At 38.4% G+C, this 26,678-nt stretch overlaps 1 protein-coding gene across 1 annotated transcript; it reads left to right on the plus strand.

The window, feature by feature from the left end:
• The first annotated feature begins 10,687 nt into the window (after positions 1–10,687).
• Positions 10,688–26,299, plus strand: LHX5 (LIM homeobox 5). Its single transcript, XM_029571301.1, has 5 exons — positions 10,688–10,860; positions 13,385–13,608; positions 18,419–18,696; positions 21,081–21,246; positions 25,042–26,299. The coding sequence occupies exons 1-5, from the start codon at positions 10,688–10,690 to the stop codon at positions 25,410–25,412; spliced, it is 1,212 nt and encodes a 403-aa protein (XP_029427161.1). The 3' UTR covers positions 25,413–26,299.
• The last annotated feature ends 379 nt before the right edge of the window (positions 26,300–26,678 follow it).

A 26,678-nucleotide genomic window follows, 5' to 3' on the forward strand; every position in this document is an offset into this window, starting at 1 on the left:
ACTAAGACAGAAGACAATGTTTCTTTTTTATATATTAGTCATGGCTTTTCATGATAGTATAAACGGTATAATGCTCACAGTATGTCAGAGCTGTCCACATAGTAATTACAAAAAAAATATATGCATCCATATGGCAGGAAAGAAGGGGAGAATAAGGGAGAAACAATGAAAATTAAGCAAATTCAGTTAAAAGGAATATAGAAAAAAGGTAATACAAAATAAGAGGGGAATCAAACTAAATATTCATAAATAATATAAACAGAATATGGAATAAAAGCGAGGGGAAGGAAAGACGGAATGTGGCGTTTTCAGGACGTCAATCCAGTCGAAGGGAAGTTGGAAGAGAATTCAGCACCCTGGACAGTTCCTCAGTGCTGAACTAGAGCAGGCAGCTCAATCGCGCAGCTGCCTTTCTTTACAGCAAAATCAGAAACACAAAAGACTCCTCTACAGGGTTGGATTGCTTCGTGGGATACCCAGTCATTCTCTCCACCCTCTATACCGTTTTACCAAACGTCTTTTGGAAAAAAAAAAGACTTTGCTATTTTCGTTAGCATGGAAGATCAACCGACATGCCAAGGCATCTAGATGTATGTGATCAGCATCGCTTTCATTAAGGAAAAAGAAAATGTGACGATCTTTTTCGGCATTTTAGGCTTTGTAATAGCAGATTCTGTTGAGATGTTCTTGATTTTATAGTTCTGCTCCATTTCCTCTTTTCTCACTTTAATTGCCTCAAAAATGAGCGTGTATATGTTACACCACGAAGATTATTATAGAAAATGAAGAATGATGTACTAGAAAAACGGCACATTAATTTTTTTTCGAGCTGTTCTTTTGATGGCCTATTTTAAGATGTTTCATTTTTTACTGGGTACGAAAAATTTCTCACCTCTTTGAATTAAAATGAGCACATTTCTTTTTATATTCATTTTATTAAACAAATGAAAATTAATGTCATATCATTTCCAGCCTACCCCATTATATAAAATATAGATATTTAATGCAACCAGAACATATTAAAAGTAATAAAGTTATACAAAAATTGTTTAAAATTGTAGATTTTGAAATCGACATCCATTTTGCTGTTAAAAAAAAAGAGTCAGCTCTAATTTTAGGGTTGGTACCCTGGGTTTCTTATAAAACAGAGTAAAAGTAGAAATGGATTCGCCTATACCTATCATTATCCAAAATTTCTAAGCACTTCCTATAGTATTACAAGCCCAGAAATAGCAGGATTTATTGCTATGATTTTAAAATAATAGGAAAGCAACGTGACAGACGCTGATTTCCTACACCTTGAGTATAGCAGCTCACCTCCCGGCTTTAACATAGTAACACAGTAATGAAGGCAGATAAAAAAAAATGGTCCATTCATAAATATAAATTAATTTAATTTAAATACATTAAAAGCAGAAAGAAAGCTTAAAATGTGGAATTGAATTAAGAGAAATCTCCAGGCTCACTCAAAATATAAATGCACTAAGGGTTTTTCTTCATTTTATGTCTGGGTTCACTCTTTAGTAAGATATCCAACTATAGGTTAGATACAGGAAGCATTTTTCTGGTAGACACAAAGGTTTTTCTCATAGAGGAAAAGGGAGAAAACGTGATGAACTGGGCCCTAAATGGGAGTAAAATCTTAGTGCATCTGGCCATAAATTAGTCAAAATGCCCTTGCATAAATGTTAAGAGATTAGGTGAACGCTCATCAATAACATTTCAAGGACAATAGTACAACACAGCTGGTAGAAACTTGCAAAAATGCTCTACAACGTCACATAGTTTTTGTACCCATTGAAAAAATTGTACAGCACCAAGTTTTGTATGAAGGATTTGCATCGCTCTTAAATTAATTTCCATAAGATAAAATGCTAATGAAACGTTTGGAGGGAAAAAAAACGTTCGAAACCGGTCATGTCTTCTCGTTTTCCAACCAAAAAGCCATATGGAAAGATGCAAACTTAATTGTCTCCTTAGAGTTCAAACTAGTCAGGATTTATTTACAAAGGGTGTCACTCCTGGGGGGGGGAGGGTAGGGGGTAGGTTTTCTGGTTGCAAAGCTTCGCGCTCCTTCTCCCCTGCCCCCCACTCTAGAGGCCTTTGCCTGGGGGGGGGATGAATTCTTGGCCCCATGCATTTGTCTTCTTCACGTTGTGTTAAGCTCAGATTCGATGTAAGCCGCTGCTTTCTGATGCAGATTTCCTTTTCAACACCTTCTAAACAAAGGCAAATGAGGGCATTTCATTGCTATATCAACACAGTCATTAGCAGGAGAAAGAAGAGAGGAATCGAAGAAAGACAGGGAGAGAAAGCAAAAATGAAGAGGTAAAAGAAGGGAAAATGCTTAGGAGAGGAGTGAGAATGAAGAAAGGAAAATAAAGAGGATGAGAAATGGAATGCAAAGAGATGATAGACCTGCAACAAAGTATTAGTTGCAAAAGAAACTGAAAAGGGGACAATTAAGTTAGCAAGCAATTTAGAGTGAAAAAATAGAGCATTGGATCAACACCAGCTCTAATTCTTCCATCCCTGCTTCCCCTGCAAGACAGAGGAGCGATTGCATGTTGCTTCCTTAAGTTTCAGGTGCCATTATTTATTAAGATATATTTGCTCTGCTCTTCTTTTGAGTACTATAGGTATTATCGATGCAAATTATTGAACATCTTGAGTCATTAAAACAAATAAAAATACGAATTTAAATAATCTTCCTCTTAAATGAAGTAGTGTGCTTGCTATGCTAGTCCATTTGGATAAATAAAAGCAAAGTTCAACAAACAAGTTGTAGGTTATTACCTTTTTATAAGACTAACAATGCTTTCCAGAGCTATGCTGCTTTACTCAGGTCAGTGCACAATCCCCACCGTCCTCGTGAAAGGTGTATAGCTCTCCCAAGCTAGTCAGAAAAGTCTTACCTTAGTCTAAGAAAGCATCACCCACATCTTGCTTGTTCATCTTTTTGTGTAAGTAGTATCCGGAAACTGGATGGTGAAAATAAATCTAATTTTGGAAAGGCGGTGTTCCTTTACAATATGAAACTGGAAATTTTAAAGCATTACATCATCCCATCCAGAAGAAAGTTCACATTACAGAAGTCTCCTTTCAGTGATACTAGCATTCATATGAAAATGAAAGCAACTTTGGATGTAAGAATGCGATTGGAGAAAGAGTAGCGTTTGTTTAGACTGGGTGTCTCGAAAAGGGATGTCAAGAGAAAATGGTAGAGCTTCCGAGAAAAAAATTCTCATCGCTCAGAAAAAATATTTTAAAAAGTAAACGTAATGTATCAAAGGAATAAAAAAAAAAACTCAGAAATATTTATTAGTGTCAGCCCTCTCCGTTTTATTTTACAAAGCGTGCATCATCATGCTTCTCACTCAAGCCACACAGACGCGTTTTACAAAGAAACCTTATTGAGTAGATATTACAATATATTTTCGGCTAGAGAATATCCATCCTTCCTGCTATGGCTGAGAGCTTATTTACGTCTAGCACATGCAGCATAGAAAAAAAAGAGAGAAAAAGGCTGGCCCGTGAGGATTAGGTAAGGTGACAGTTCCTAGAGGGATAAAAGCGTGTCCCCATATCCGATTCGACAGGAGTGAGAAAGGAGTGAGAAAGGTGGAAGGGTTATCACAGAGAACATATATGTAAAATGTACAATACAATATATTACGGTATGCACACAGTTAACACAACAAAGAGAGACCGTGCTGGAAATGTGCTGTACTAATTCATTGTATAAGGTCCGGAACCCTAAGACATACTTTTATAGAAAACCTATAGATGACAAGGCTAATTATATACAAGACAATTCCACAATTCCAACTAAGTAAGATATCATGTAGTGATATTTATATTTAATTAACCTGTAAACTATTTCATAAATGTTCGTCAACCTGTGCGATAATGATTTCAGAATAAACCTTGGTAGTTTCTTAAGAGGAACGAACCTGAAGACTTAGGAAAATGAAGGGATCAATGGGTTTTTGGCTCAAATGATTTTTTTTTAGAAAGTAAATATAAAAGGGGAGGACAAAATATTGTTGGCTTCCGTGGTTTACAGATCTGCTCCTGAATCTCAAGCCTTGATGGAAAGATTGTTCCCTGACTCACCTCTCTAGCTTGAGCAGACCTGTCAGATGGGTGGGGTTTAAAAAAGATGTGCAGTTCCTGGTTGTAATGTACTAAATTACTTATATTCCCAGTCCTTCTATCAGAATCTGTATTTTAGCTGTTGTCCATATCTTCTTTAACCGAAATTCCCATATCTGTATAACTTGGAACAGGATCGCAAAGACACTTCTCCGCACATACATACACACAATGTTGCTTTGCCCGAGCATTTGCTTTGGGGGTGGCGATGGATGGGGTTCGCCATATACTTAACGAGATAATTAATAGACCGGAGGGGTTTTCCTTATCCCTCGCTGGCATACTAGATATATTTATTTATTTTTAGATCCAGGACTGCCAATGCCGAGGACTGAAACCAAGCTGTCATTTTAACCAATAAAGAAGATTTATTAAAAATAACAAACATAAAATTGCAAGGCAAAGTCAAATAATTAGAAGCTTGGCGGAACTTTTGACGTTAAGATCTATTATTCAAAAATTAGTCATTTTAATCCATTGTGTGTTTACGAACCATCTCTCCTAAAAGACTTGTGTCTGCTATATTTGCGCATATTTGATGTCTTTTTGTCAATAGAAACAAAAAATGAATAGAATCCCTATGAATAAATGAATATATATTTTATATATTACACATCTACACATTCACATACACATTTACAAACAAAAAGTTTTCCATACTGAGGCTGTAACTCCTTTGACCTTGGTTACATTTTCTGACGCTCTTTTTAGATATCTGCGATAATATATTCCTTCTCTGCTGGAGGTTTATCTTTTTTGTACCATGGGTTATATTTACACCCAAAACAAAATAATTACACTTTTGTTGGAGAGAGAAAGCCGGTGATTAGGCACTGGCTCTGTGCTGCAAAACACTTTCTCAGTGGTACACCAGTACAATTTTTCACGGCTGGCTGAAATCAAAGAGGGAGGTAATGAATCCTGTGAGCAATTTAAATTTACAATTTGTAACGCAGCCACTCAGAAAGAGTCCGGAGCCCAGCTAGAAGAAGCTTGCTGGGTTTGTTTAATGTTAAAAAACTGCACCGTCCCTTTTTCGGAGGGAGGAGGGGCGAAGGGGATATTTTAATGGTCTAAATCATGCAAAAAATGTGCTGCATTTCTGCTGACTGAAAACGAAAAAAAAAAAAAAAAAAAGATTCACAACATGTAAACGCCTTTTAAATCAGAGTTCCCCAGAGCCTTTACTGTCTGAACCCAACAGACAGGTTTTCAGCCAAGAATAAATTAAATTTAAATTCCTATTAGTACACCAAACCAATGTTTTATAGTTTTAAGCTATAATATTTTTAACAGTGAAGGAAAGCAGGACTACCACTTATAGTATGTAAGCATATATGTAGTATACATAATGTGCCTGCACACACACAGAGTGCTGGATATAGATATATATATATATATATATATATATATATATATATATATATATATATATATATATATATATATATATATATATATATATATATATAATAGATACACACATATAGATATAGATACACACACACAGGTGTTTACTTGGAATAGACTATTTCAGTAAACCATTCCTGTTGGAAAAATAGTTTGGAATCTCATCCAACCAGTATGTAAGCATGCTAACAGATAATTAATTACAAAACACAAGGGGGGACTATGCAAGCCGCATATTACAAATTCTAAAGGGCTTAACTGATTGGAAACAGATTATTCTTTTGTTTGTCTTTTTTCTGTTTTGTTTATCCTTCTGCAGTCTGTGTGCTGTAATTGTTGATACACCTTACTCCTGGAAAAAGAGGATTGTATTAACTAAATTCCACCAAGATTTTATGCAAGGGATGCTGCTTTCTAATGTGCAGTGGGGTTACTGGTAACTTAGTGTCTAGAGTGGTTTATATTATCTGGATAAACATCTGCCACCAGCTGTAGGATAAAACATCAGAGAAGAGGAAGGGTTGGGGAGAGGGTGGTTAATTTAGTAGCACTTCGCAGATTAGCCCCTTTCTCAAGAAAATGGCTAAGAAGGACTCTCGGTAAGGGCAGGTTGCCTATACCTAGGAGTGATGGAAAGCAAGGAAACCAAGTGGCAATGTTATCTCCTAGTTACAGATGCTGATTGCCCAGTCAAGAGTGACTGCATATTTATTCCCATACTATTGGTCGAAATATATACCTAGTGACAGAAAGGGACTGGATTTAGGATCTATATGGGACGTGTTTACTATGAGGAAGAGAAGTTCGCCTGATAAGAACAACTAAAAAATTGTAGATGCTGCACAATTTCTCATATATAAACACGATTTCAGAGTATGTGTATAGAGATATTCTCTCCATCTCTCTCTTGCTCTCTCTCTATTTTTCACTCTCTCTCTCTCTCTCCTTCCCTCCCTTCCTCCTACACTCACAATAGGCACACTCATAGTCCCCATTAAATATATGCATTTCCTTATGTGATCATATTTATTGCAACGCATTTGACCTAGTCTGGCTTTCAAGGTCAACAAGTAAACACACACACATATACTACAGAGCTCTAACCATCCTTTGCCTTAAAGATTATGATTTGTTTTAGAAAATCAATATATGTATTTTTATTTCAATTCCATCTATTTAAAAAAATGTGTGATGAAGATAGTAAGTAGATCAATTTAAAACTATCTATTTCCCATAGAGAATTCCATCCCCTCTGTGTTATTACTGGTTTACTTTTTTAACCATAAATATAATATCAGAAGAATTTGTTAGGGAAAGCTGGCAAGATGCTTTTTCTATGCCAACTATTTTAAAAATGCTGCTTAGAAAGACCATTTTTAATCTCTCTTTGCTAATGGTGGGGTAGGTTAATCTCCTGAACAGAACATACTACAACACACATCTCACACCTCAACCGAACTACCTTTCCTTCCATCACCTAGAGATGAACGAATCTCTAAATCCCCTTAAAATAGCCACAGTCTGTTCGCGATGCTTCTGATTTTATTCGCCAATTTTCTCTTTAAAACACTTTTATCTGGTAAGGGCTGTGATTTACTTTTATACATTTTTGCATAGGATCCAACAGTGAACTGTCATTTAAGTCATTGCCCTTATTACCTTAGTCTCGTCTATGTGTAATTGTATCTTTATTTTCTGTCAGTTCTTTTTGTGTGCATCCAGCATGTGTGCGAATAAAATTGCTTGAATAAACTAGTAATCTTCATATCGGATATTATCAGTCTCAATAAAACTTTATTGTTTGAATAGCATATTATTATTTAAAGGTTGTTACTAGACAGAATGTTATGCTCGTTTCTTTCTCTACAAACAATGGCGCTTTACTATTTATTTTTATGTCATTGTCATATCACATCATTGTCTTTATTTTCTTCTAGGTACACCCCACCTCATCTCAAATAGACTTGTATATATCTTGAAAGGTTAATTTGCATATTGGAAGAGCAATGTCCAATGACAGTGCAGCACATTTTCCACTCATTTATGACATCACAATTATGTCATACCCCAGGTAAAGTATTACAGTTTTTTTTAAAAATGCTGTTTTGACAAGGAAGAGTTTCTTCACTTTTATCTTTCCTTGCCTTTTTTTTTTTTTGCCTGAACTATGCCAAATAAAAATTGAACGGATTAATTTAAACGATATCATCAGGACTTCAAGTAATCTTCTATTTTTATTTATTTATGTATTTACCAATTTTTCTATACTGCAAGCTTACCACACTCGTGTTCAAAAAGAGATTATATATAGGAGAAAAGTGGAAGAGGTTTAGAGAGATATGTCACAGAAATAACCTTGCTGGACCAAAAACATAAGATTTCAAATATTTAGCAGTGGCCTAACGATATCACATTATGCTATGTGAAGCTTTTAGGGTGAGGTAGGTAGAGAGAGGGTTTATACTAAAATTAATGTAATATAACATTTTTTAAACAATAAATAGTAGATATTTGTATACAACATATAATATTTCTGCTAGTTGAAGTATCACATCCCAAATAATATTTATCTAATCAGTTTTTCCTTTCCAATTGTGGAATAATAATATTAGATCTTATATGATGCTTATTAGTGGTCATCTAGTGACCTTTTGGCTTTTAATAACCGAAAGAGGATTAGTACCACCACACCTCTGCACTGGTGTTTTTGTCCTCTTTGAAAATGTTATCAAATAAAAGCCCTGTGATCATAGTTATTTCTCTTTAAATTCTTGCAAACTCGTCACCCTTTCTCAAAGAGTCTGAATAAAGACTGGTTTCGGTTTAGATGCGATTTTGAAAGACGCTGTCCTGCTTCAGGAAAATTGAAAGTCCTTTTCCACTTGTAGAGAGCAAGGACCGAAGGTCTACTTTTACGTTTTAAAAGTGAGCGGGAGTCTCGCAGACGTATGGGTTGCGTTTGGCAAACAGGTGCTGAGAAGAGTTAAATCCGGGGGGGGGAGGGGGGTCAGGGCACGACCTTCCGTGGAATTACCTTCCGCGGGTCCCTCTCATTCCATTGTGCTGAACCCTTCTTATCGTTGTTGTGTATTTTTTGTTATGCAAGGAATCCAATCCAAGCAAAGGAGAGAAATCATGACAGGAGATTTTTACATACCTCGGTATAGTTCTGTTCATTGTCAGACTCAATGAAATGATTAACTAAACGCGTGGACACTTTTCCATTCACAGTTGCTTTGTCAGAACTGTGTCAGCGCTCCCCTTCTACAAGGTTGGGAAGAGAAGAAGGGAACTTAGTAAAAAAAAAAAAAAAATCCAGTCTCTAAGAGATCTAAATTGCCCCTCACAACAACGTGAGGAGGAGGCGGAAGAGGATGCCTTCCCTGAGTTTTTCTGGGGAGGGCTGGGGGCGTTAAATATGCGAAAAAAAAATGACATTTTCATGTGTATGGCAAAATCTTTTTTTTTTTTTCACAAATCACTGAATGAAAGATGCTTTCTTTCCCTCCAAATGTGTTTGGGAATTTAAAACTGAATGGGTCCACCTACAATTTAGGTAATATTAAGTTAATGAAGAAGAGAAACAGCTACCGTTATAAGTGGCTTCCACAAACGAGAACAGACAAATATCGTGGTGTACGGATTCCGAAGTAGGAAGAGAAAGAAGACAGTTTAGTTCGAGAAACCGATCTTAACACAGACGTGTCTTCATCTGAAAAACAAAACTCAACATCCTAACAAACGATGGCATTTACGTTCCTTTCAGTGAATGAATTTAATGGACATTTGAACGACAATTTAATGTTCTTAGGGAAGCACCTGAAAGCGAATTTCCTATTAAACGGGTTGAACGCCGGTTCTTGGAAGTACTGAACCCTCCAGTCTGTATAACAAAGCACATCTAACTCAACGGGGAGGCAATCGCTTTCCGATGTATATTGATTAAGTACAAAACAGATAACTATTCCCTCAAAGACATTGTTTAAGAGCGAGAGATCCCTTCCCTGGGGGCTACCTCCTTTAAAGTAGTAGGCTGGTGGCCTGACCTTTTATTCTGTTTGTTGTTGGTTTTCCCTCCATTTTTATTCAATGTCTATATCAGTTTACAAAGAGGCAGCATTTAACCTTTATAGAGATGGAAAAACAGAGGCCATTGTCTTCTTAATGTACTGTCTGTTGACACCGAAGAGAAACAGACATACCTATAGGTGAACAGCTCCCCATGCCATTTTAACTTATCCACGTACAAACAAAAAGAAAGAGAAAATGATGGAAGTTAAAAAGTCATAGTCATTTATTATTATTATTATTTTTTTTTTTTTAGAAACAACAACAAAAAAAAAATGAAGGTGAATACTTACTTGTGAGCAGCACCAGGTAAACCCTACCACTCAACAATAGTATCCCCTTGTTTTTTTTCTCTCTGTGCCAGGCACAATGTTGTAGCCAATGTAGATATGCTATAAATTAAGTGATTGCCATGGCTACTGCCTTGCGATTGGCTCCCGCCTCCCCTACGTGACGGCAGACGTCACCAAATCTGAATAAGGATGCGCGAATTACCAGGCTGCTAGACAAAGATGAGGATGGGGAATAGAATGAAAGTAAGGAAAAGTGCAACCCAGCCAGGGAGATAGAAAAAAAAAAAAAGCGGAGACTTCTGGTTGTATTCGCTCCTGCAGCTCCCGCGAAGGCTGTGGCTTCCCCCCTCACCCGGGCACGCTTTGGAGAGCGACGTGATGTTTTTACATTCTTAAAGGCAGGAGGGAGTGAGAAAGGAGAAAACCTTGGCAAGGATCCGCGGAAAGCCCGGCTGCTAAATTGTGCCCTTTTTTCATGCCCTGCCTGGGGAAAGAGGAGAGAGACCAGCAAAAAGAAAGTGGTCCAGGAGCAGGAAATGTGCTTCAGTGGGAGTAGAAGCGTCTAACAACACCTTGTGGTTTCTTGATTCTTCCTTTTTTTTTTTCTTTTTGTGAGTGTGGGTGTCTTTCTTCAAGGCTCCAAGCAGAAGAGAAGGGAGTTGACAGTTGTCAGTTTTGTTTTGGTTTGGGGTTTTTTGTTTGGTTTTTTTTTTTGTGGGAAGGGGGTGTTGCACGTTTTCCTAATTTTGCTGGCTGCGGTCATGATGGTTCATTGTGCGGGCTGTGAGAGGCCCATTTTGGACAGGTTTCTCTTAAATGTTCTGGACAGGGCATGGCATATCAAATGTGTCCAGTGCTGCGAATGTAAGTGCAACCTAACCGAAAAATGCTTCTCCAGAGAAGGCAAACTTTATTGCAAAAACGACTTCTTCAGGTAAATCGCCAAGAAAAAGCTTGAGGTGGGGGGAGGGGAGCTAGAGAAATCCACTGTCGTGAGAAAGATCATTCATTCCTACACTCAGCATTTCCCGAAAACCGGAGAAATAACTAAATTAGCTGTTCTGGATAATGATAAGGCTGTTTGAGATATCCAATAAATATATTTTCCCCAAAAGACTAATCAGGGGAATCTATGTTTTTCATAGCATCAGCTATAAAAGCACTTCAATATTATTTATTTGTAAGGTTTTGCCTCCTGAAACTCGTTCATAGTTGTTGGTTTGTGTTTGGGTTTTTTTAATGCCAACTGAAACGTCATTTTAAGGGTTATGGTACATAGAATATAGCCAATTATAGTATGCATAAGCTATGAAGAATAGGAGATTTAATTTTCATTTTCCTGCATGATATGCCCCCATGCCAGATTTTGGCATATTTGGATAAGGTCATTGGGATAACATTATTTCATTTTTACCAATGGAGTCTGTAGGATCAGAGGCCGCTGAATGTAATTGCAATAAAATAGCAAAAGCAACATTTTCTGTAAAGTCGCACCTGCTTATGCACTTTATCTTTCCTCTTAGTTAAATTTGTCTAGCCAGGATCCAGCATTCAAAAAGAATCTATAGAAACAGTGTACAAATGTTTATGTTTAGAATAGGACATGTATTATATTTCTTAGAGGCTATTTAGAACAATTTGACTATTTCCAAAAACAAATGTCACGTGGAAGTATTATTTGAATGCAAAATGTATATCCGGCCAATGACTTGGTACATAATACTTAGTCTTCCTCATACATACGCGTTATTTTGAGGGGGGGGGGGAAAGGTAGCAAAAAAGGGCAACACTTTAACCTTGGGCTGTTGCCTTATTAAACTGTGAAAATTAGTCTAACACAAAATGGTCTTTACATTTGTAATAGAGGTAAATGTGCTCATTTATTCATTACAGAGAGAGACTGGGCAAGTATTTATGTTCCTAAAGGAGAAGACTTCCTGATCCTTTAGGCCCTAATGAAGGTGAATTTGAATAGGTTTTAATGTCAGGTATGGTGCTTTACACATGTAAACTCCTTTTAATGACCTCGGCTGTATTCGGCACCCCTAATGTAGCGACTCTTTAAAGGCGTTTAATGATTTTTGATAAGGTGCAGATGAGTCAATTATGCTTCAGGATAAGACAAAAAAAGACTTATGACCTCTAATGCTTTCACTAAATCAACGTCACTATAGCTTGGATCACTTTGAAAGTTACTGGGTGTGTGTGTGGGGGGGGGGGTGTTTTCCAAGATAAGGAAACGCTTCCTTTGCTGTTACGGCCCTTATATATAATAACACCCCCCCCCCCAAAAAAAAAAAAAGAAACCGTCTTTATGAGACCATTCAAATTATAACCAATATTATTCAAAGAATAAAACAGAACAAGATAAGCGTTTCAAACACATTTGGGATGAAAAGGGTGCAAAGTTAGTCCCTAAAAATAATAATAATAAAAAAAGAATACTTTTTCAGGTAGTCGCTTACTCATGCTCAAGTAACTCTAGCGAAAGATATCTCCGACTCTAAATATTTTGATATAGAAAATGTTTTTTATTCCTTACTGTTTGGTTGCAATTGCTCAGCATTAGTGAACGGTTTGCAGAAACTTATTTTAAAGTATTGCACTATTACTGCTCACATCAATACACAGTAAAAGTGCATTGAGTATATAAATATTCCATATTATTACTAACTTATTTAACAGAGCCAAGCACACAGCTGGATTAAATCCTGATGTGAAAAACTGGAGCAAGTCTGACATAACCGGGCTCCAAAGTGATACTTCGATTCCTTACATAAACACAGTAGAGCACAGTAATATGTAAAATATACGTTTACAGCCCCGAAATTTATAATAAAAAAGGACTGGATGATAAGTTATTTTCCCTCTTCATAAAGTACTTTTGTTTAGACACGAATAAATGTTGCTAATCTAGAGTCCGCCGCCCCCCCCCCCCCCCCCCCGAGTTTCCATTACTATTAATCTGCTGGAAAAGTGACGAGGAGAGCATAATTTGGGGGGGTGACAAGGCAACCAGAAACTCAAGGTGCTGTGGTTTGGGAGGCGGTGTAGAAAAAGCATAACCTTCCGCAACCGAAGCGACCTCCGGCAGCAGACAATTTATATGCAAATTCTCGGCCTTCCATCCAGCTGCCTGGAGCCCCATTTTCTGTGAACAAGAAACAGGAGGGATCATTTTGCACACGGGCTGCTAACATCCACTTTTGCGTTAAACTAAATCCGTGCTCTTAACAAATTGATATTCTCTCCCCATCCAATGCCCCTCTCCCCTCCCCCCCCCCCCCCCCCCCCCCACCACACACACACACACACACACACTTGCTTTAATTACATAATTCTCTTCTCTCGGAATCTGGAGTGGGAGAGCTACAATTAGAGCATTGTAGGCAGTTTTAATGTGGCACAAGGACATATGAGGGGTTGTTATTTCTGCCTTCTCCTCTTGCTATTTTCAGGAGATTTGGGACCAAATGTGCCGGCTGCTTCCAGGGCATCTCTCCCAGCGACCTCGTCAGAAAAGCCCGCAACAAAGTTTTTCACCTGAACTGCTTTACCTGCATGGTGTGCAACAAACAGCTGTCCACGGGAGAGGAACTTTATATCATAGATGAAAACAAATTTGTTTGCAAAGAGGACTATGTGAACTCCCCCAGCTTGAAAGAAGGAAGCCTAAACTCAGGTAAGAGCGGGTACTGTGCATTACTTGCTGCCACTGGAACGCTAATTAGCACCGACCGCGAAACGGTACTTAATAATTGCATTATATACGGATTTTGACCACGTTGTGGATTGACGTGTGGATGCAGGATTACTCGGGATGATAACAGAGAGAGAGAGAAGCAGATCTCTTTTTTCCCCGTCTCTCCTCCCCCATCTCCATCAAACTTTATTAAACCCAAACGCAAGGGACTTAATTAAGCCAGCACAACCAGAAGATAGAAATAAGGCTTTTTTTTTTTTTTACACATAGCGTAGTGTAGTTTGTTCAGTATAATTTAAACTCAAAACTACGGAAAACGGGGAGGGCTGATCTGGAGATTGTTATTGCATTTCGTTTGCAGCCGTTCTGTGGCCTGCGGTTCTGCTCTTCTATCGGAGCGTTCTCGTGTATTCTAGTCTGGCTATACCGCTAAAATCTACAACTTTGTCCAGTGTCTATTCCCGGTTGCACAGCCTCCTTCTCTGTGATAAATGATGCAGGTGGAACTCTGCAGGAGAAGGTGCTTGGCTGCCAGAGAAGGTCCATCTCTGTTAGGCCATCTGGCCTTTATTCAGTTCGCCTCTTTCTATAATCTGAAGTCGGTAGTATTGGTTTATAAGTCTGTAAAAATCCAGGAGTTTAGAAGGGAAAGACCACCTACCATTGCATATGTTTAGTTACCCAATTACCTAATACTTAAATCAGGAATAGGCCACCCTCTATATCTAAAGCGTTAGCGTTTTTATCGCACACAAAACTCAAAGCTCATCCCAAGTACCAAGCGATTTTGCTGGCGATCACTTATATCGATTTTCAGGTGTTTTATTTATAGAACGAGCAACAAAGCTTTTGTTTTTCTTTATTTTGCTCCTGTTCGTCCCAAGTAATTCTCCAAAATGGAGATTTGATACCAAGACATAGCAGTATATGAGTGGATTTTATATAAAGATATATTCAGATCAGAGGTTGGCCTGGGAAAGACACTTGCATTTGTTCCTACAAATGGTTTTACTCTATATTCCCGACTAGATAGTGCTCAGGATTTGTAGCTCAATGAAACAGTGACAATATCCCATAAATCACAGACAGCGATGACACATGCTCAATCTTTGTCTGCAGCACTGTAATAAATAAACATCAGCTACAAACGCATTTGACCAATCGGTAAATGCACTTTCAGAAAGGATTACCTACATTTCTTTTTATTTTTCAAATTTTAAGCAATAAGCAGCCTCTATTGAACTGTAATACAGCAAGTCACCAACCCACTGACCAATCAAATCTGACAATTAAGGCATTTTAACAGCTATTGTCTAGCTAAAGCAGCCTGAAATACAAATACTGAACTTTAGCAGTATTTAAAATAAAATATTTATATGGCACGTGTAGAATACAAAATGGTAGTCTGTTAGGGATAGAGTAAGTTTTACTGTACATTTCTTCCAGAATTGATGCCACTCAGAATTTAGAAACTCCTCTCCTTATCCTTCATTAGTAGGAATACAACCTTTATCCAACTTATCACAATGATGTAACCTCTCCCTCTCTCTGTTTTCTCCCTAGAGAGGGAGAGAGAACAGGGGTGGCCAACTCCTGTCCTGGAGGCACAACCAGGCCAGATTTTCAGAATATCCACCATGAATATGCATGATATAGATTTGCATGCAATGCCTCCCTTGTATGTAAATCTCTTCCATACATATTTGTTATGGATATCGTGAAAACCAGGCCTGTTTGCAGCTCTTGAGGACTGAAGTTGACTATCCTTGCTCTTTTTATCTCTCTCCTTCTCTAGGGAGTAGAGAGAGAGAGAGAGAGATTGTTTTTACAAGCAATGTTATTGACTTATTGAAATAGCCATCAAAATAGGGAATACATATGCAATATCTTCAATGTAAAATGAAATTTGATTTTTTCCTAATTATTTTACTAACTTCGCTTGGTAAATAGCTTGTACAGTTAAAAATATTTACAATTCATTTGGACATAATTTGTTGATACTGAACACTCAAGATATTTGTTTTGAACAGTTTGCTTACAGCTTGGCAATTCCTCTGCATTCAATTAATATGGAACAATTTTCATAATTGTAACAAACTTACTAAATTTGTTAATGTTTTATAGTGAGTATGTAAATATCCAGCTGTTTTCTTCCATGATATTTCGGTGCAGAAAACAAGTTGTTGTTAAAAAGAACAACAATCATGTTATAGTAAAACCAAAAGCCAGATCTGAGAAATAGAAATACAACATCAATCTCCACTGTGCCTTACAATACAATAATTGATCATTACACCATAAATAGGATAGAAATGATATGCATGTTCTGTGCTGAACATCCTTTGCCATGCACCTCCTGTTTTACACTAATTGGGTGAAAGGCCAATCCCTTCCATATAAAGAGCTTTTTTTTTTTTTTTTGTCAAACTGCAATTCACTTAAAACAAGGATTTATCCTATCAGTCTCATATTTTACCCTTCCCTCCTTCACTGTGTAACTGATCAGTTAAGAATACTTAAATACATTCTTCCTCTATACAGAACCATTATTTTCAGGTAGAGCTTATGTTGTTTTTATTACTAAGGTTGTCTTTTAAGGTAATGTGTTGTTCCCAAATAAATCCCACAGATGATTTGCAAACCCTTTTGTTCTGGTTGCTTATCTGTTTAAAATATTTGTTTAGTTTAAAATTATTTTACTGTACAGTATAATTATAAATAAAGCAATACATGTTTTATGTGGCATGTAACTTGTCTTAAAGCAGCTCCCTGGAAATAGTGCCTCACAGCTAGCATTCAGCGAGAGAGCCGGCCATTATACACAGGAGAGAAAGCTTTCTGAACTCAAGCACCTAAAAGGGACTGCCACCTTAGTAAACTATGAATCACCTATACATTTTTTTTTTAAATAAAATATTTGCAGATCTCTTCTGTTAAATGAATTGTACTCAAATAAGCACAGTAACATCCCCATCTCCCCCAACAAAAAATAGAGAAAAAGACATAGTTTAAGCAAATATTTTTGACTCACAGTAAATGAATCTATGTATTACTTAAGTATGTATTATTTAAAAGGGCATGGGGGGGGGGGGAAAAACTTTTCTGAACCCATGCTTCCTTTCTGGCTGCATTATCAGTCCTTTATATCTCTTATCATATAAGATCTGAAGCATGATTGGTCAGGGGGTTTTTTTCTGTTCTTGTCCATTGCTCTAGACATTCTGTCATCTTTCCTGAGTGACAAAAAAAGAGATTTTATTCGTTTATTATTTTTTTTGTGTGCGTGCTTTGCACAGAAGTGAGAATGTACATGCACTCTACTGAAAAAATGGAAATGGATCTGGCTGAAACAGTATCAAGAGGCTTTTTAGTTTTTGTTTTATCTTTCTTGGTTTTAATCTTTTTTTTTTTAAGAAAACTATTCTGGATGGCTGACAAATATAATAGTGAAAATATAAATATGTTAAATAAAGATTTTTCTTCTTATTAAAAGTCCAGAACCCGCTAATAATTTAAGTTCATGAGGAATCTTTCAATAGTAAATATGATCCTTTGTTTCATAAAGTTAGAAACAATGTATTTATAGTGTTTCCTGTTATTTGATTATTTAGTTAATATTGTGCAGAGCTCATCTTCTTGTGAACAAATTATATTTAGTGTAAAGGCATATTATATGCCTGAATTAATTCTCTTTTATTATTGTTACTCAAACATCATTAACTCTTACTAGTGTTTACTGGTCTGATTACGTTAATAATGAGGTTAAATTTGCAGAAGACGGGGGAAGTCGTTTTCAAAGTCTATCAGACCTTTTCTTTAAGATTCTTTCTGATTAGTAGGCTGTTGTACCCAGGCTTCCACTTTAATTGAAGCTCATTAAAATCTCCCTCACTATGGAACTCAAGCATTGCACGTCAGCCCTACCCTGGATCCCATTGTATTGTTCTTGCATGGTGAGGTTAGGCGTAGCTCCATGGACGTCTATACACAAGAATTCCCCAGAACCTCTCCGATTTTCGATAAATAAGAATGCAAGTTTTCTAGCAACTAAGTGTACTTTAAGTAGTGATTTCCTCTTGAAATAACGATTAAATGTGACCTAATAATCTTGCACAATGGAGACACGTTTCTTGCTTAGACAAAGGCATGAGAGACCTAATTTTCAAAGAATTGTATAGCCCACAAAATAGGATCAAGCTTTGGGGAAGGGAAGGGGACCTTAGAATATATGTAATATTATCCATTATTAGCGATATCCCTAAATAAGATTCCATCCTTTCTTCAACGAATAAAATCTGTATTTAAGAACTCTTGTCCATAAAAGTCATTAACTTCTCCCATGGTCTGAAGTTCTCCTGTCGGGTGCATCGCATTATTCATGGGAACAGACATTACATATGTGATATGACCACTAGTCCACAGAGACCTGAAAATAGCATTGAATTGAGGATGGAACTGGTCACTGCAAAGGTGGTTTTTTAGTCTTTTTCCTGAAACGTCCTTTCTTTCTTTAAGGGAGGGTGAAGACAGAGGTCAAATAAGGTCTGCGGCAGCGCAATAGGAGGGGAAACCAGGGAAGCTAACTAGGCCCTGGTATCATATTCTCTGTTTCCATACAACTCTATACAATAGAACCTCATCATTGTGGGTACTTTTGAGTTATGCTCCTTTCTTTGTTTAACACTCCCGTGTATTTGAAGATTTGGGTAAGGTGTCGCTCCTGTTGCTCTTACTCCCGAAGAATCACTTTTTAATGTTTGCTCTTCTTTCTGGCTTTTCCCTTCCACAGTATCCTCCTGTACAGACAGAAGTCTATCTCCAGATTTGCAAGACCCTGTACAGGAAGACACCAAGGAGACAGACAATTCCACCTCTTCGGACAAAGAGACTGCTAATAATGAAAACGAAGAACAAAACTCAGGCGCCAAGAGAAGAGGACCCCGAACCACAATCAAAGCCAAGCAACTGGAGACCCTTAAAGCTGCCTTCGCTGCAACCCCTAAACCCACCAGGCACATCCGAGAGCAGCTAGCCCAAGAGACGGGACTCAACATGAGGGTGATTCAGGTACTGCCGAGCTAATCCTCTTACACAGCACGTTTTCCAGAATAAGGGCTAGGAGGGATGGGGCAATGCCCGAAAAGAAAAGCTGTTGGCAGGTCTACAACTTCAAAACAGAGGGCACTTAAAGCACCTATGGAACGGGCCTTTAGGTAGGGCCTAACAGGGAGCTCTGCACTCTCAAAGGAGCCGCCATTTGCATTTACCGTGTAATTATTACTATCTGTTCATTGCCAGATGTACGATTCCTAATACTAAAACCGAGCCTGTAGGACTTCCCTTCGTATTGTTAAATATGAAAGCCCTTTTCCTGTACGTAGCCGCTATTAAGTTATTACCAGCGGTGTCGCTAGTAGTGGAAACTATAACAGCCTGGTCCTTAATATTTTCAGTATTATTCTTAAAACAAACGGGGATTTTAAAGCTCTATCTGGTCTCATCATTACCGCCATCTTCACCTGAAGGGCTCTTCAGTAGAAATAAAACAGGCAATATTCCTTGTTCATTCTCAAGTGCTGATGCTTTTCCGGCAGTGGATGATTTTGCGCTCCTGTTTCCTCCCTTGGAGTTAGCCCGCCGAAGCTTGGCTGTTCAGGGAGGCCCAATGGCCGTTTACGATTTTGGTTGGCAACTCTTTTTTTTTTTATTATTATTTCCAAGAATTAGTTTTGAAATACGTTGAGCTCCACATCTGCAGTGTGGAATCTGCCACCGAATGCAGTTTAGTCAGAAGCTAACGTGCCACCTCGGTCAAGAAAAGGAAAACCTCTTAACAATATGAAGTATTTATGCGCTAGGTGATCTTAGACGCCTTACTTTAAATGTTTAACTGCGTTTCTATATACTTCACTTGTATTATTCGGCTGACGTAAATCATTTAAAACAAAGCAGCACTTCTTTTAAATTCTTAAATTTCCAAAAGGCTATAGCTGAATGACTGCTGATATGCCTTTATCTGAAAGCCGTGCTTTACTTCATATTTAGACGTGATTGCATTGCACCGCGCACAGTTCATTTCTAAGCCTTTGAAATCAAAACAATTCGAACCGCAGTTCTACGCGCAGGCTGGCTGCACCGATCAGCCAAGGCGAGGAATAAAACAAAGGACGATTCAAAAACCCGGAAAAGTTGGTGTAAACGGTGGCCTTGCATAGAAGACAAGACACTCAAGAAATGCCAGGCTAAATCATTATTTAGCATGAAGTAATAGGTTGGTATTTTAGCATTAAAAAAAAAAATCCTTGAGTAATTTTGTTTCATTATATTTGTCTGATTCCCTGCCCAGGTCCCTGTATAGATGAATTCGTATTCTGCTTGCAAGGAATTAATGATATAACGATATTGTTAACAAAGTACACTCGTGCAAAACCTCCTATATTCCTTGTCTACACCCTCACATCGAGAGACTTTTCATTTGTGTGCGATTATCAACCACATGTATTTTGTTTAGAAATTTATTCGAGTTTCATCCTTTTTTTCTTTTAAAACCATACCATTCTAGCATGTTTTTAGGGTTTTTTTCATTCATTTATTTCCTCTCTCCTGTGCACCCCAAGGGCTTGTGAAATTCTTCACTCTTGGATAGTTATGAGTAAATCCAACTTTTTTTTTTTTTTTTTGCAAAAGCAACCCGCTTCACTGGACAAGCTTAACGTTTAATCCTTCTCAAGTCTTCCCCACGTCTTTCTGTAAAGGAGTCTTCCCTCTCCTTTTGTAACCTGAAAAAGGAAGGTATTCAAGGTTTTAAGACGCGCACACTGGATCCTAGGGAGAGGATGTGACGTCTGTGAGCTGGAGGTGGGGGGAGGGGGACCGGGGCGGGGCAGGAGATCACACTAATACTCCAATCCCCCAGGTCCCTGATTGACTAATTCTAAATCCAGGTGGCGTGCTGGGGAGATGAGTTACACGGCACAGAACCCCGTCAACATCAAAGGGCAGGAACAGTTAGGAATAAGCCTGCAGTGGAGATAAAGCATCCGCATTACATGGTAGGGAGGGGTTTTCAACCTACATCAACTATTTTGTTTAAAAAAAAATATGTATACACGAACTATTTAAAAGAAAAAAAGAAAAATGTAAAGGGGCTAGCTCGTCAGAGGACAAACCTTCTTGGAAAGAGTAGGTATCCAATAGCTTCTACGAGGTTGAGTGTCTTGAAAGAGTCAGAGAGATCTGACCACTTTGGGTGGGATTTTTGGTTTTGGGTTGTGGTTTTTTTGTTTTGGTTTTTTTTTTACTTCAAAACAAACAGGTCAGAGGGGCAAAGTTGCCTCTTTTAAGCACTGCCTACGGAAAAGCTCTTGTGGAAATGTTGTAGGTGCACTGCTCCACAGCTGGAAGTCTGCCTTCCCGAAACAGATGTTCACCCTCCCTGTATTTGCTTGCAGGTCTGGTTCCAGAACAGAAGGTCCAAGGAGAGGCGGATGAAGCAGCTGAGCGCCCTGGGGGCCCGGAGACACGCCTTCTTCCGAAGTCCCAGGCGGATGCGCCCCCTGGGAGGGAGGCTGGATGAGTCGGAGATGTTGGGCTCAGCCCCCTACTCTTACTATGGAGGTAATGAACTGCTTTCCCCGAGCTCTTTGCGGAGGGGGAGGGGAGGGTGGGGATGAAAGGAAGACAACGTGAACTCGCTACTTTGAAGGGCCAGTTTGGCCACTTTTAAGTTGTTTTGAAGGGACTCTTACTGAGTCTTTTGTTCTGTATAGAGAATGGCTATTAAATATGAACGTTAGCAGAAATAAATCGAAGCAACGACTGCTGCACGGCACAGCAAGGATCTCAAATGAGACAAGTTTATACCAAAACATGAATGCGTCCCTAAAAACCAAAGACAAGAACCCAAATATTCATAAGACGAAACAACTGTCCAGTCAAGAAGTGAGCCCTTGAGACACCATCCAAGAGCATGCTTATGGGATGGCATCCATTCGCATTTTTATTTGTCCACTTAACTTTTAAACAATGAGTTACAAAGAAAAAGTGCTCCTGTTCGCATATCATAACTATTTTATTGCTATTTTACGGCGATTGTTTTGTTCAAAATAGCGCGGTTTGGATGTAACTAGCAATCGGAGCTCTGTAATTAAGGGATTCTTTGCGTGGCAGACGCGTTGTTTGTTTAGGAAATAAGGCGCAGTACAATCTGGAGAGGCTTTTCTCTGTCACGGGCTCCCTAAATACTCCGATTTCGGTTCTGCAGCCTGGCGGGAACTGGCCCCTGCCATTTCAAACCTGGATTTCGTGCGCCTACCAAGTTTATAGAAATTGGTGCTGGATCGCATTGCTCAAGGTTTCGGATGTGTTTGGGTTTTTGTTTGCTAGCCGTGGGTTATCACTGAACGTACTTCCCAAAGGACTAGATTTACTAACATATTTTTCCCACAGGCACAAAATAGAAGACCCTCCCCACAGAGTCATTTCTGTAATTGTTTCGGTAAATGTCAGAAACCTATTGCAATTTGAAAACGGATTTCTTTAATCAAGAAAAACACATATTTAGAATGTGTTCAATCAAAAGAGCCACAACAGGCAGAAAGGGCGAACCACCGTACAAAATAGGGCATGTGGGTTTCTTCTTTTGAACCCCTTCTGAGCTAAATGAATCTTCTCTTCACATGCAAAGGGAGAGGAATGAGAGCTAGCAAAATGTCCCAGTACTGGGAGGTACCGACTCTGGCCATTGCTTATACAAGGGAGCTTGGCCTTAAGAGTTTAAAAAGAAACATTTTTCGGTTGACCGAAATAGTTGAAGCCTTGCAAATTGCATTACTTGATTGTGCAGGAATGTTTTATCCTTGTAATGTGTCATTTTATTTATTCGATTATTTAATTTTCATTTGATGCTGGCACCTCCAGTAGTAAGAAGTAAAATCCAGGGGATGGCAATCCCGATTCCCGAATGCTAGAAAGCAGCCCGAGCCTAAGGGCATTTTTTTTTTTTTTTTTTTTGCAAACCCCTCACTCACTGTAAAGCTATGTTTACAAGATGTATCTGTTTGAGGCACCATTTGTTGCTGTTTTACCAATAGATCCCTCTTTTATAAAAGGAAAAAAAAGAAACACTTTCCGTGGAAATATATTTTTGGGAAGGTAGCAAGAACTCATGCAGGGGTTAAAAAAAAAAAAAAAGGTGTTTGGTTGCTATGATTTTTGCCAGCCTTTCAGTGGGCATCTGCGTGGGGAGCGGTCTCTCCCCGTGCCCCCTTCCTCTCTCCTCCCCTGAATGCAGCCTTAGCTTGTTGAAGTCCCTTTAATCCTCCCCTCCGCTGTAAAAGATTCCGTCCGGTCCTTGCCAAGTTTGCACCCCTGCAGAAAGTAAGAAAGAGGCACTTTTGTGATTAAGCTGTCTGTCTGTAGAGAAACCTCTTTGCGTCTCAGCCCCCTTTCTCTCCCCTTCTTCTGTTGGAGGGGGAACAAAGCTCCAGCTGCAGCCTTTTGTACCTCATTCAGACAGCATTTGTTCCAATTACCTCCAAACTCCTGGAGCATATGGAAGGTCACTGTCACAGACCTGGGTCCCCTCTGTTTGCTATTTGTTTTCTCCCCTCTGTGATTCACAATTAGCCACTGCGAAGTCTCCCGTTTGTTTCACGTGCCCCCCGAAAATTCATACGCTAATAACACGCAAACAGACTTAGAAAATCCGCCAGCATTTGCAATTACCCTTCAATTCCAGGGTTGTTTGTGGTTTTCTTTTTAACTTGTAATTTTGAAGGTTTTTTTGTTTTTTTAATAAGGGAGTGAGGATAGAGGGAGGAAGTACAAGTTTGTTTTACTGCTTAGTAATGAAACTATCAATCGGGTCCAGTATTAGAACATTATAAACAGGAGTAAAGAGAAAAAAAATAGCTCTCATTCTTTATCGTCCTACATTGATTTTTTTTTCAAACGATTTAAAGTTTTAAAATAAAACAAGGATTCTCAAATGCCAAAACTAATATCCTATGATTTTTGTTTTTAATAAAATAATTTGGAATAAAATCAACATCCAGGATTAGTCAAGCACATGATTTATGCATTTGAAGCAGTACATTTTAAAAATGTCTTTTTTGTCGATTTTCAGGACAGCAGTAAAACACTCAAGGTTTTTTTTTTCGGCCTTCAAAAAAAGTCCTTAGAAATCAATTATTTTCCCATCTGCTCACGTTTCCTTTTTCATCAAACCATTCTTTGTTATTCCTCTTTTTTTGTTTGTCCCTAAGGAAGAAAGCTGCTAAATCTGTCTCTTTTTAATTGCATTAATTTTCCCCAGCGTTCAGATTATTATTATTATTATTATTATTATTATTAAATGGTTTTCACACGTGCAAAGGTATTGTAGATAGGAACCTATCTGTCAATAAAAATGCAAAATAATACTGAACTTGTTACAATAGCGAACAAATACATAGGTTTACAAGGTACATTTCAATATATGTTAATTTCTAGTACAAATAAACTACAAAAATTATGGAATGTCATTGATAAAAGTAAACTTTGTTTACATTACACTTTATCTGTATAAATCCTACATGATTAATATTTTGCCAAATTGTAAATACTGGTATGGATTGAGGCAATGATTTCATACATACATATGTAGTCATTTCATTTTCTTCTCTTTAAATTATAAAGAAAAATGTTGCTATAATGATTCCCTGCAATACTTTTTGTTGTCTAGCAATGAAATAATTTACGTCTTTTTCCCCCACTTTGTTTCTGGAAAAAAGATTAGTACAGCTGACCCACAGTAAAACTCAACAACAAATTGTAAAGCAATAAGCATTTATTAAATATATAAAAATGCAGTTAAAAGCTTTTTTTCTGGTTTATTTAGTTTAAAGTAACTCATCTCCCTCTTAAATGTAAATTCCACCTTTCCCAAAGTTTTTGTTCATTGTACGTTTATGGCAAAAATCTTTTACACATAGCTTTAAGTGCCTACAAGCAAGGACCTTCATGCAATATCTGAAACCTTATCCCTTACTGAAATATTGTTGACTTGAATAGAAATTAACATATTCTGTGCTACTTAAATGAAGAAGATAAATTCCTGGTACATGGTATCTGTATCCCCCCTCCCCCAACCTTTTCCCTTCACTTTTAATAAAAATTGCACTCTCTAGTGCCAAGGAAGGTTTACAATTTACCTCTTTAGGCAGGATTTGAATAAGAAGGTACTGCTTAGAAAGGCTGTGAAAATAAGTGACTTCACACATTTTTTTTTTTCATTTTGTTACTAATGAATACAGGCATTGAATTAATGATTCACAAAATTATAGTTACTTTACTCTCTTTCCCCCCTCCCTTCCCTCTTCCTCTCCAAATGTCTGCCCCTCCCTCCCCACCTTCATTCTGTTAAAATTCTAGATTATCAAGGAGACTATTATGGACCTACTGGAAATTATGACTTTTTTCCTCATGGTCCTCCTTCCTCTCAAGCTCAGTCTCCAGCAGATTCAAGCTACCTACAGAACTCAGGACCTGGTTCCACGCCACTAGGCCCACTTGAGCCTCCTCTTCCTGGTCACCACTCTTCAGAAAACCAAAGGTACACAGACATGATCTCTCACCCCGATACCCCCAGCCCAGAACCAGGGATAACTGGCTCCCTGCATCCCATCCCAGGGGAGGTCTTCAGTGGTGGCCCTAGTCCGCCTTTTTCCATGTCCAGCAATAGTGGCTACAGTGGGCCTCTGTCACATCCAAACCAGGAGATGAACGAGGCTGCTGTGTGGTAAAGTTTGCCAAACGTGGCTATACGGATTGCATATTCATCGAACTGGCATTCATGCCTTAGGACCATGGTAGTCTGCCCTTATCATCACCTCCCTTTGGATCAGAAACCGGTACCAAAAGCATTTTAGACTGACCAACACTGATACCAAAACTCACTCTTCCTGCCCATCGCTGACTTCAGATCTCTGGGTTATCTTCTCTTAGTCAATGGGATCCTAGACCTCTGAGGCCACACCAGCTGTTGGGACTGAGAAAAAAAAACACAGAGGTGGCACATCTTCCCATTGACCCCTAGCAGGCACAGCGCCAATGGACTGCGTTAAAAGTACCCTCAGAAGTATCTCCAAGCCAGGAAACAGCACCCTTGGACCAAAGCTGAAGTCATGCGGGTCAAAGACCAAACTGCATTCGTTAAGTCTCACTTTTAGGAAGACTCCCTTCTCCACTAAGAGTTGCATCTTGGTTTTACTCTTGATCAGAATAATAATGTCCCCTTTTCATTGTTATTTTTATTTTATTTTGTTGTTTCCTTGGGATGAATGAGGGTGATATGTCTTTATAATAAAGGATTGCTGGGAGGATATAGGAAAAAAATTGTTCTGGTATTATGGCACCCTCTAGTGGTGTGTTCTGAAGCCCTGGTTCTGCCTTTCCAGAACTTCAATATTTCACAAGGGCAAGGAAATTGAGGGTTTATTTTCATTTGCAGAAATCTACTCCCAATACATAATTTAAGGAGACCCCAGTTTTGCAACATCTGTCCTTAGTAAATATGAAGTCAAATCCCAAAGGTTTTGGGAAACCGGGAGGAGATTATGAAGCCCCTCATGTATCATAGTTTTTGGAAGTTGGTTGCCTCAAGTTTCCCTATTTTGTATAAAGAAGAAAAAATAAAGTATGTTTTTGTGTTTACTGATTATTTATTGTTCTCTGATCATTGGATACATCAATTTTTCTTAAGTGAAATAGCGAGAGGAAGCACTCACTTCTCGCTACTTTGCAGAGGTGAGGTGGATATTTCTCCTTTCCCCAGCGCTGCCCCAGCAGATGGCACTTCTGCCTGTGGCTCCACACAAAGTGAAGAGAAGTGACTGAACCTAACTTGCCTGGCCTTAACTGGTGACTTACTTTCAGGAGCAGTCTGAAATGACAGCCGGCTGGCTGTGGAACTGAAAATGCCTCCCAGAGATGCGAAAAATTGTTTATGTAAAAGACACACCCACACTCACATAAATAGGAGAGCTTTTGCCTGTACATGTGAGTGTGAA

Source organism: Rhinatrema bivittatum, chromosome 11 (genome assembly GCF_901001135.1).
Source record: "Rhinatrema bivittatum chromosome 11, aRhiBiv1.1, whole genome shotgun sequence".
Classification (NCBI taxonomy): Eukaryota; Metazoa; Chordata; class Amphibia; order Gymnophiona; family Rhinatrematidae; genus Rhinatrema; species Rhinatrema bivittatum.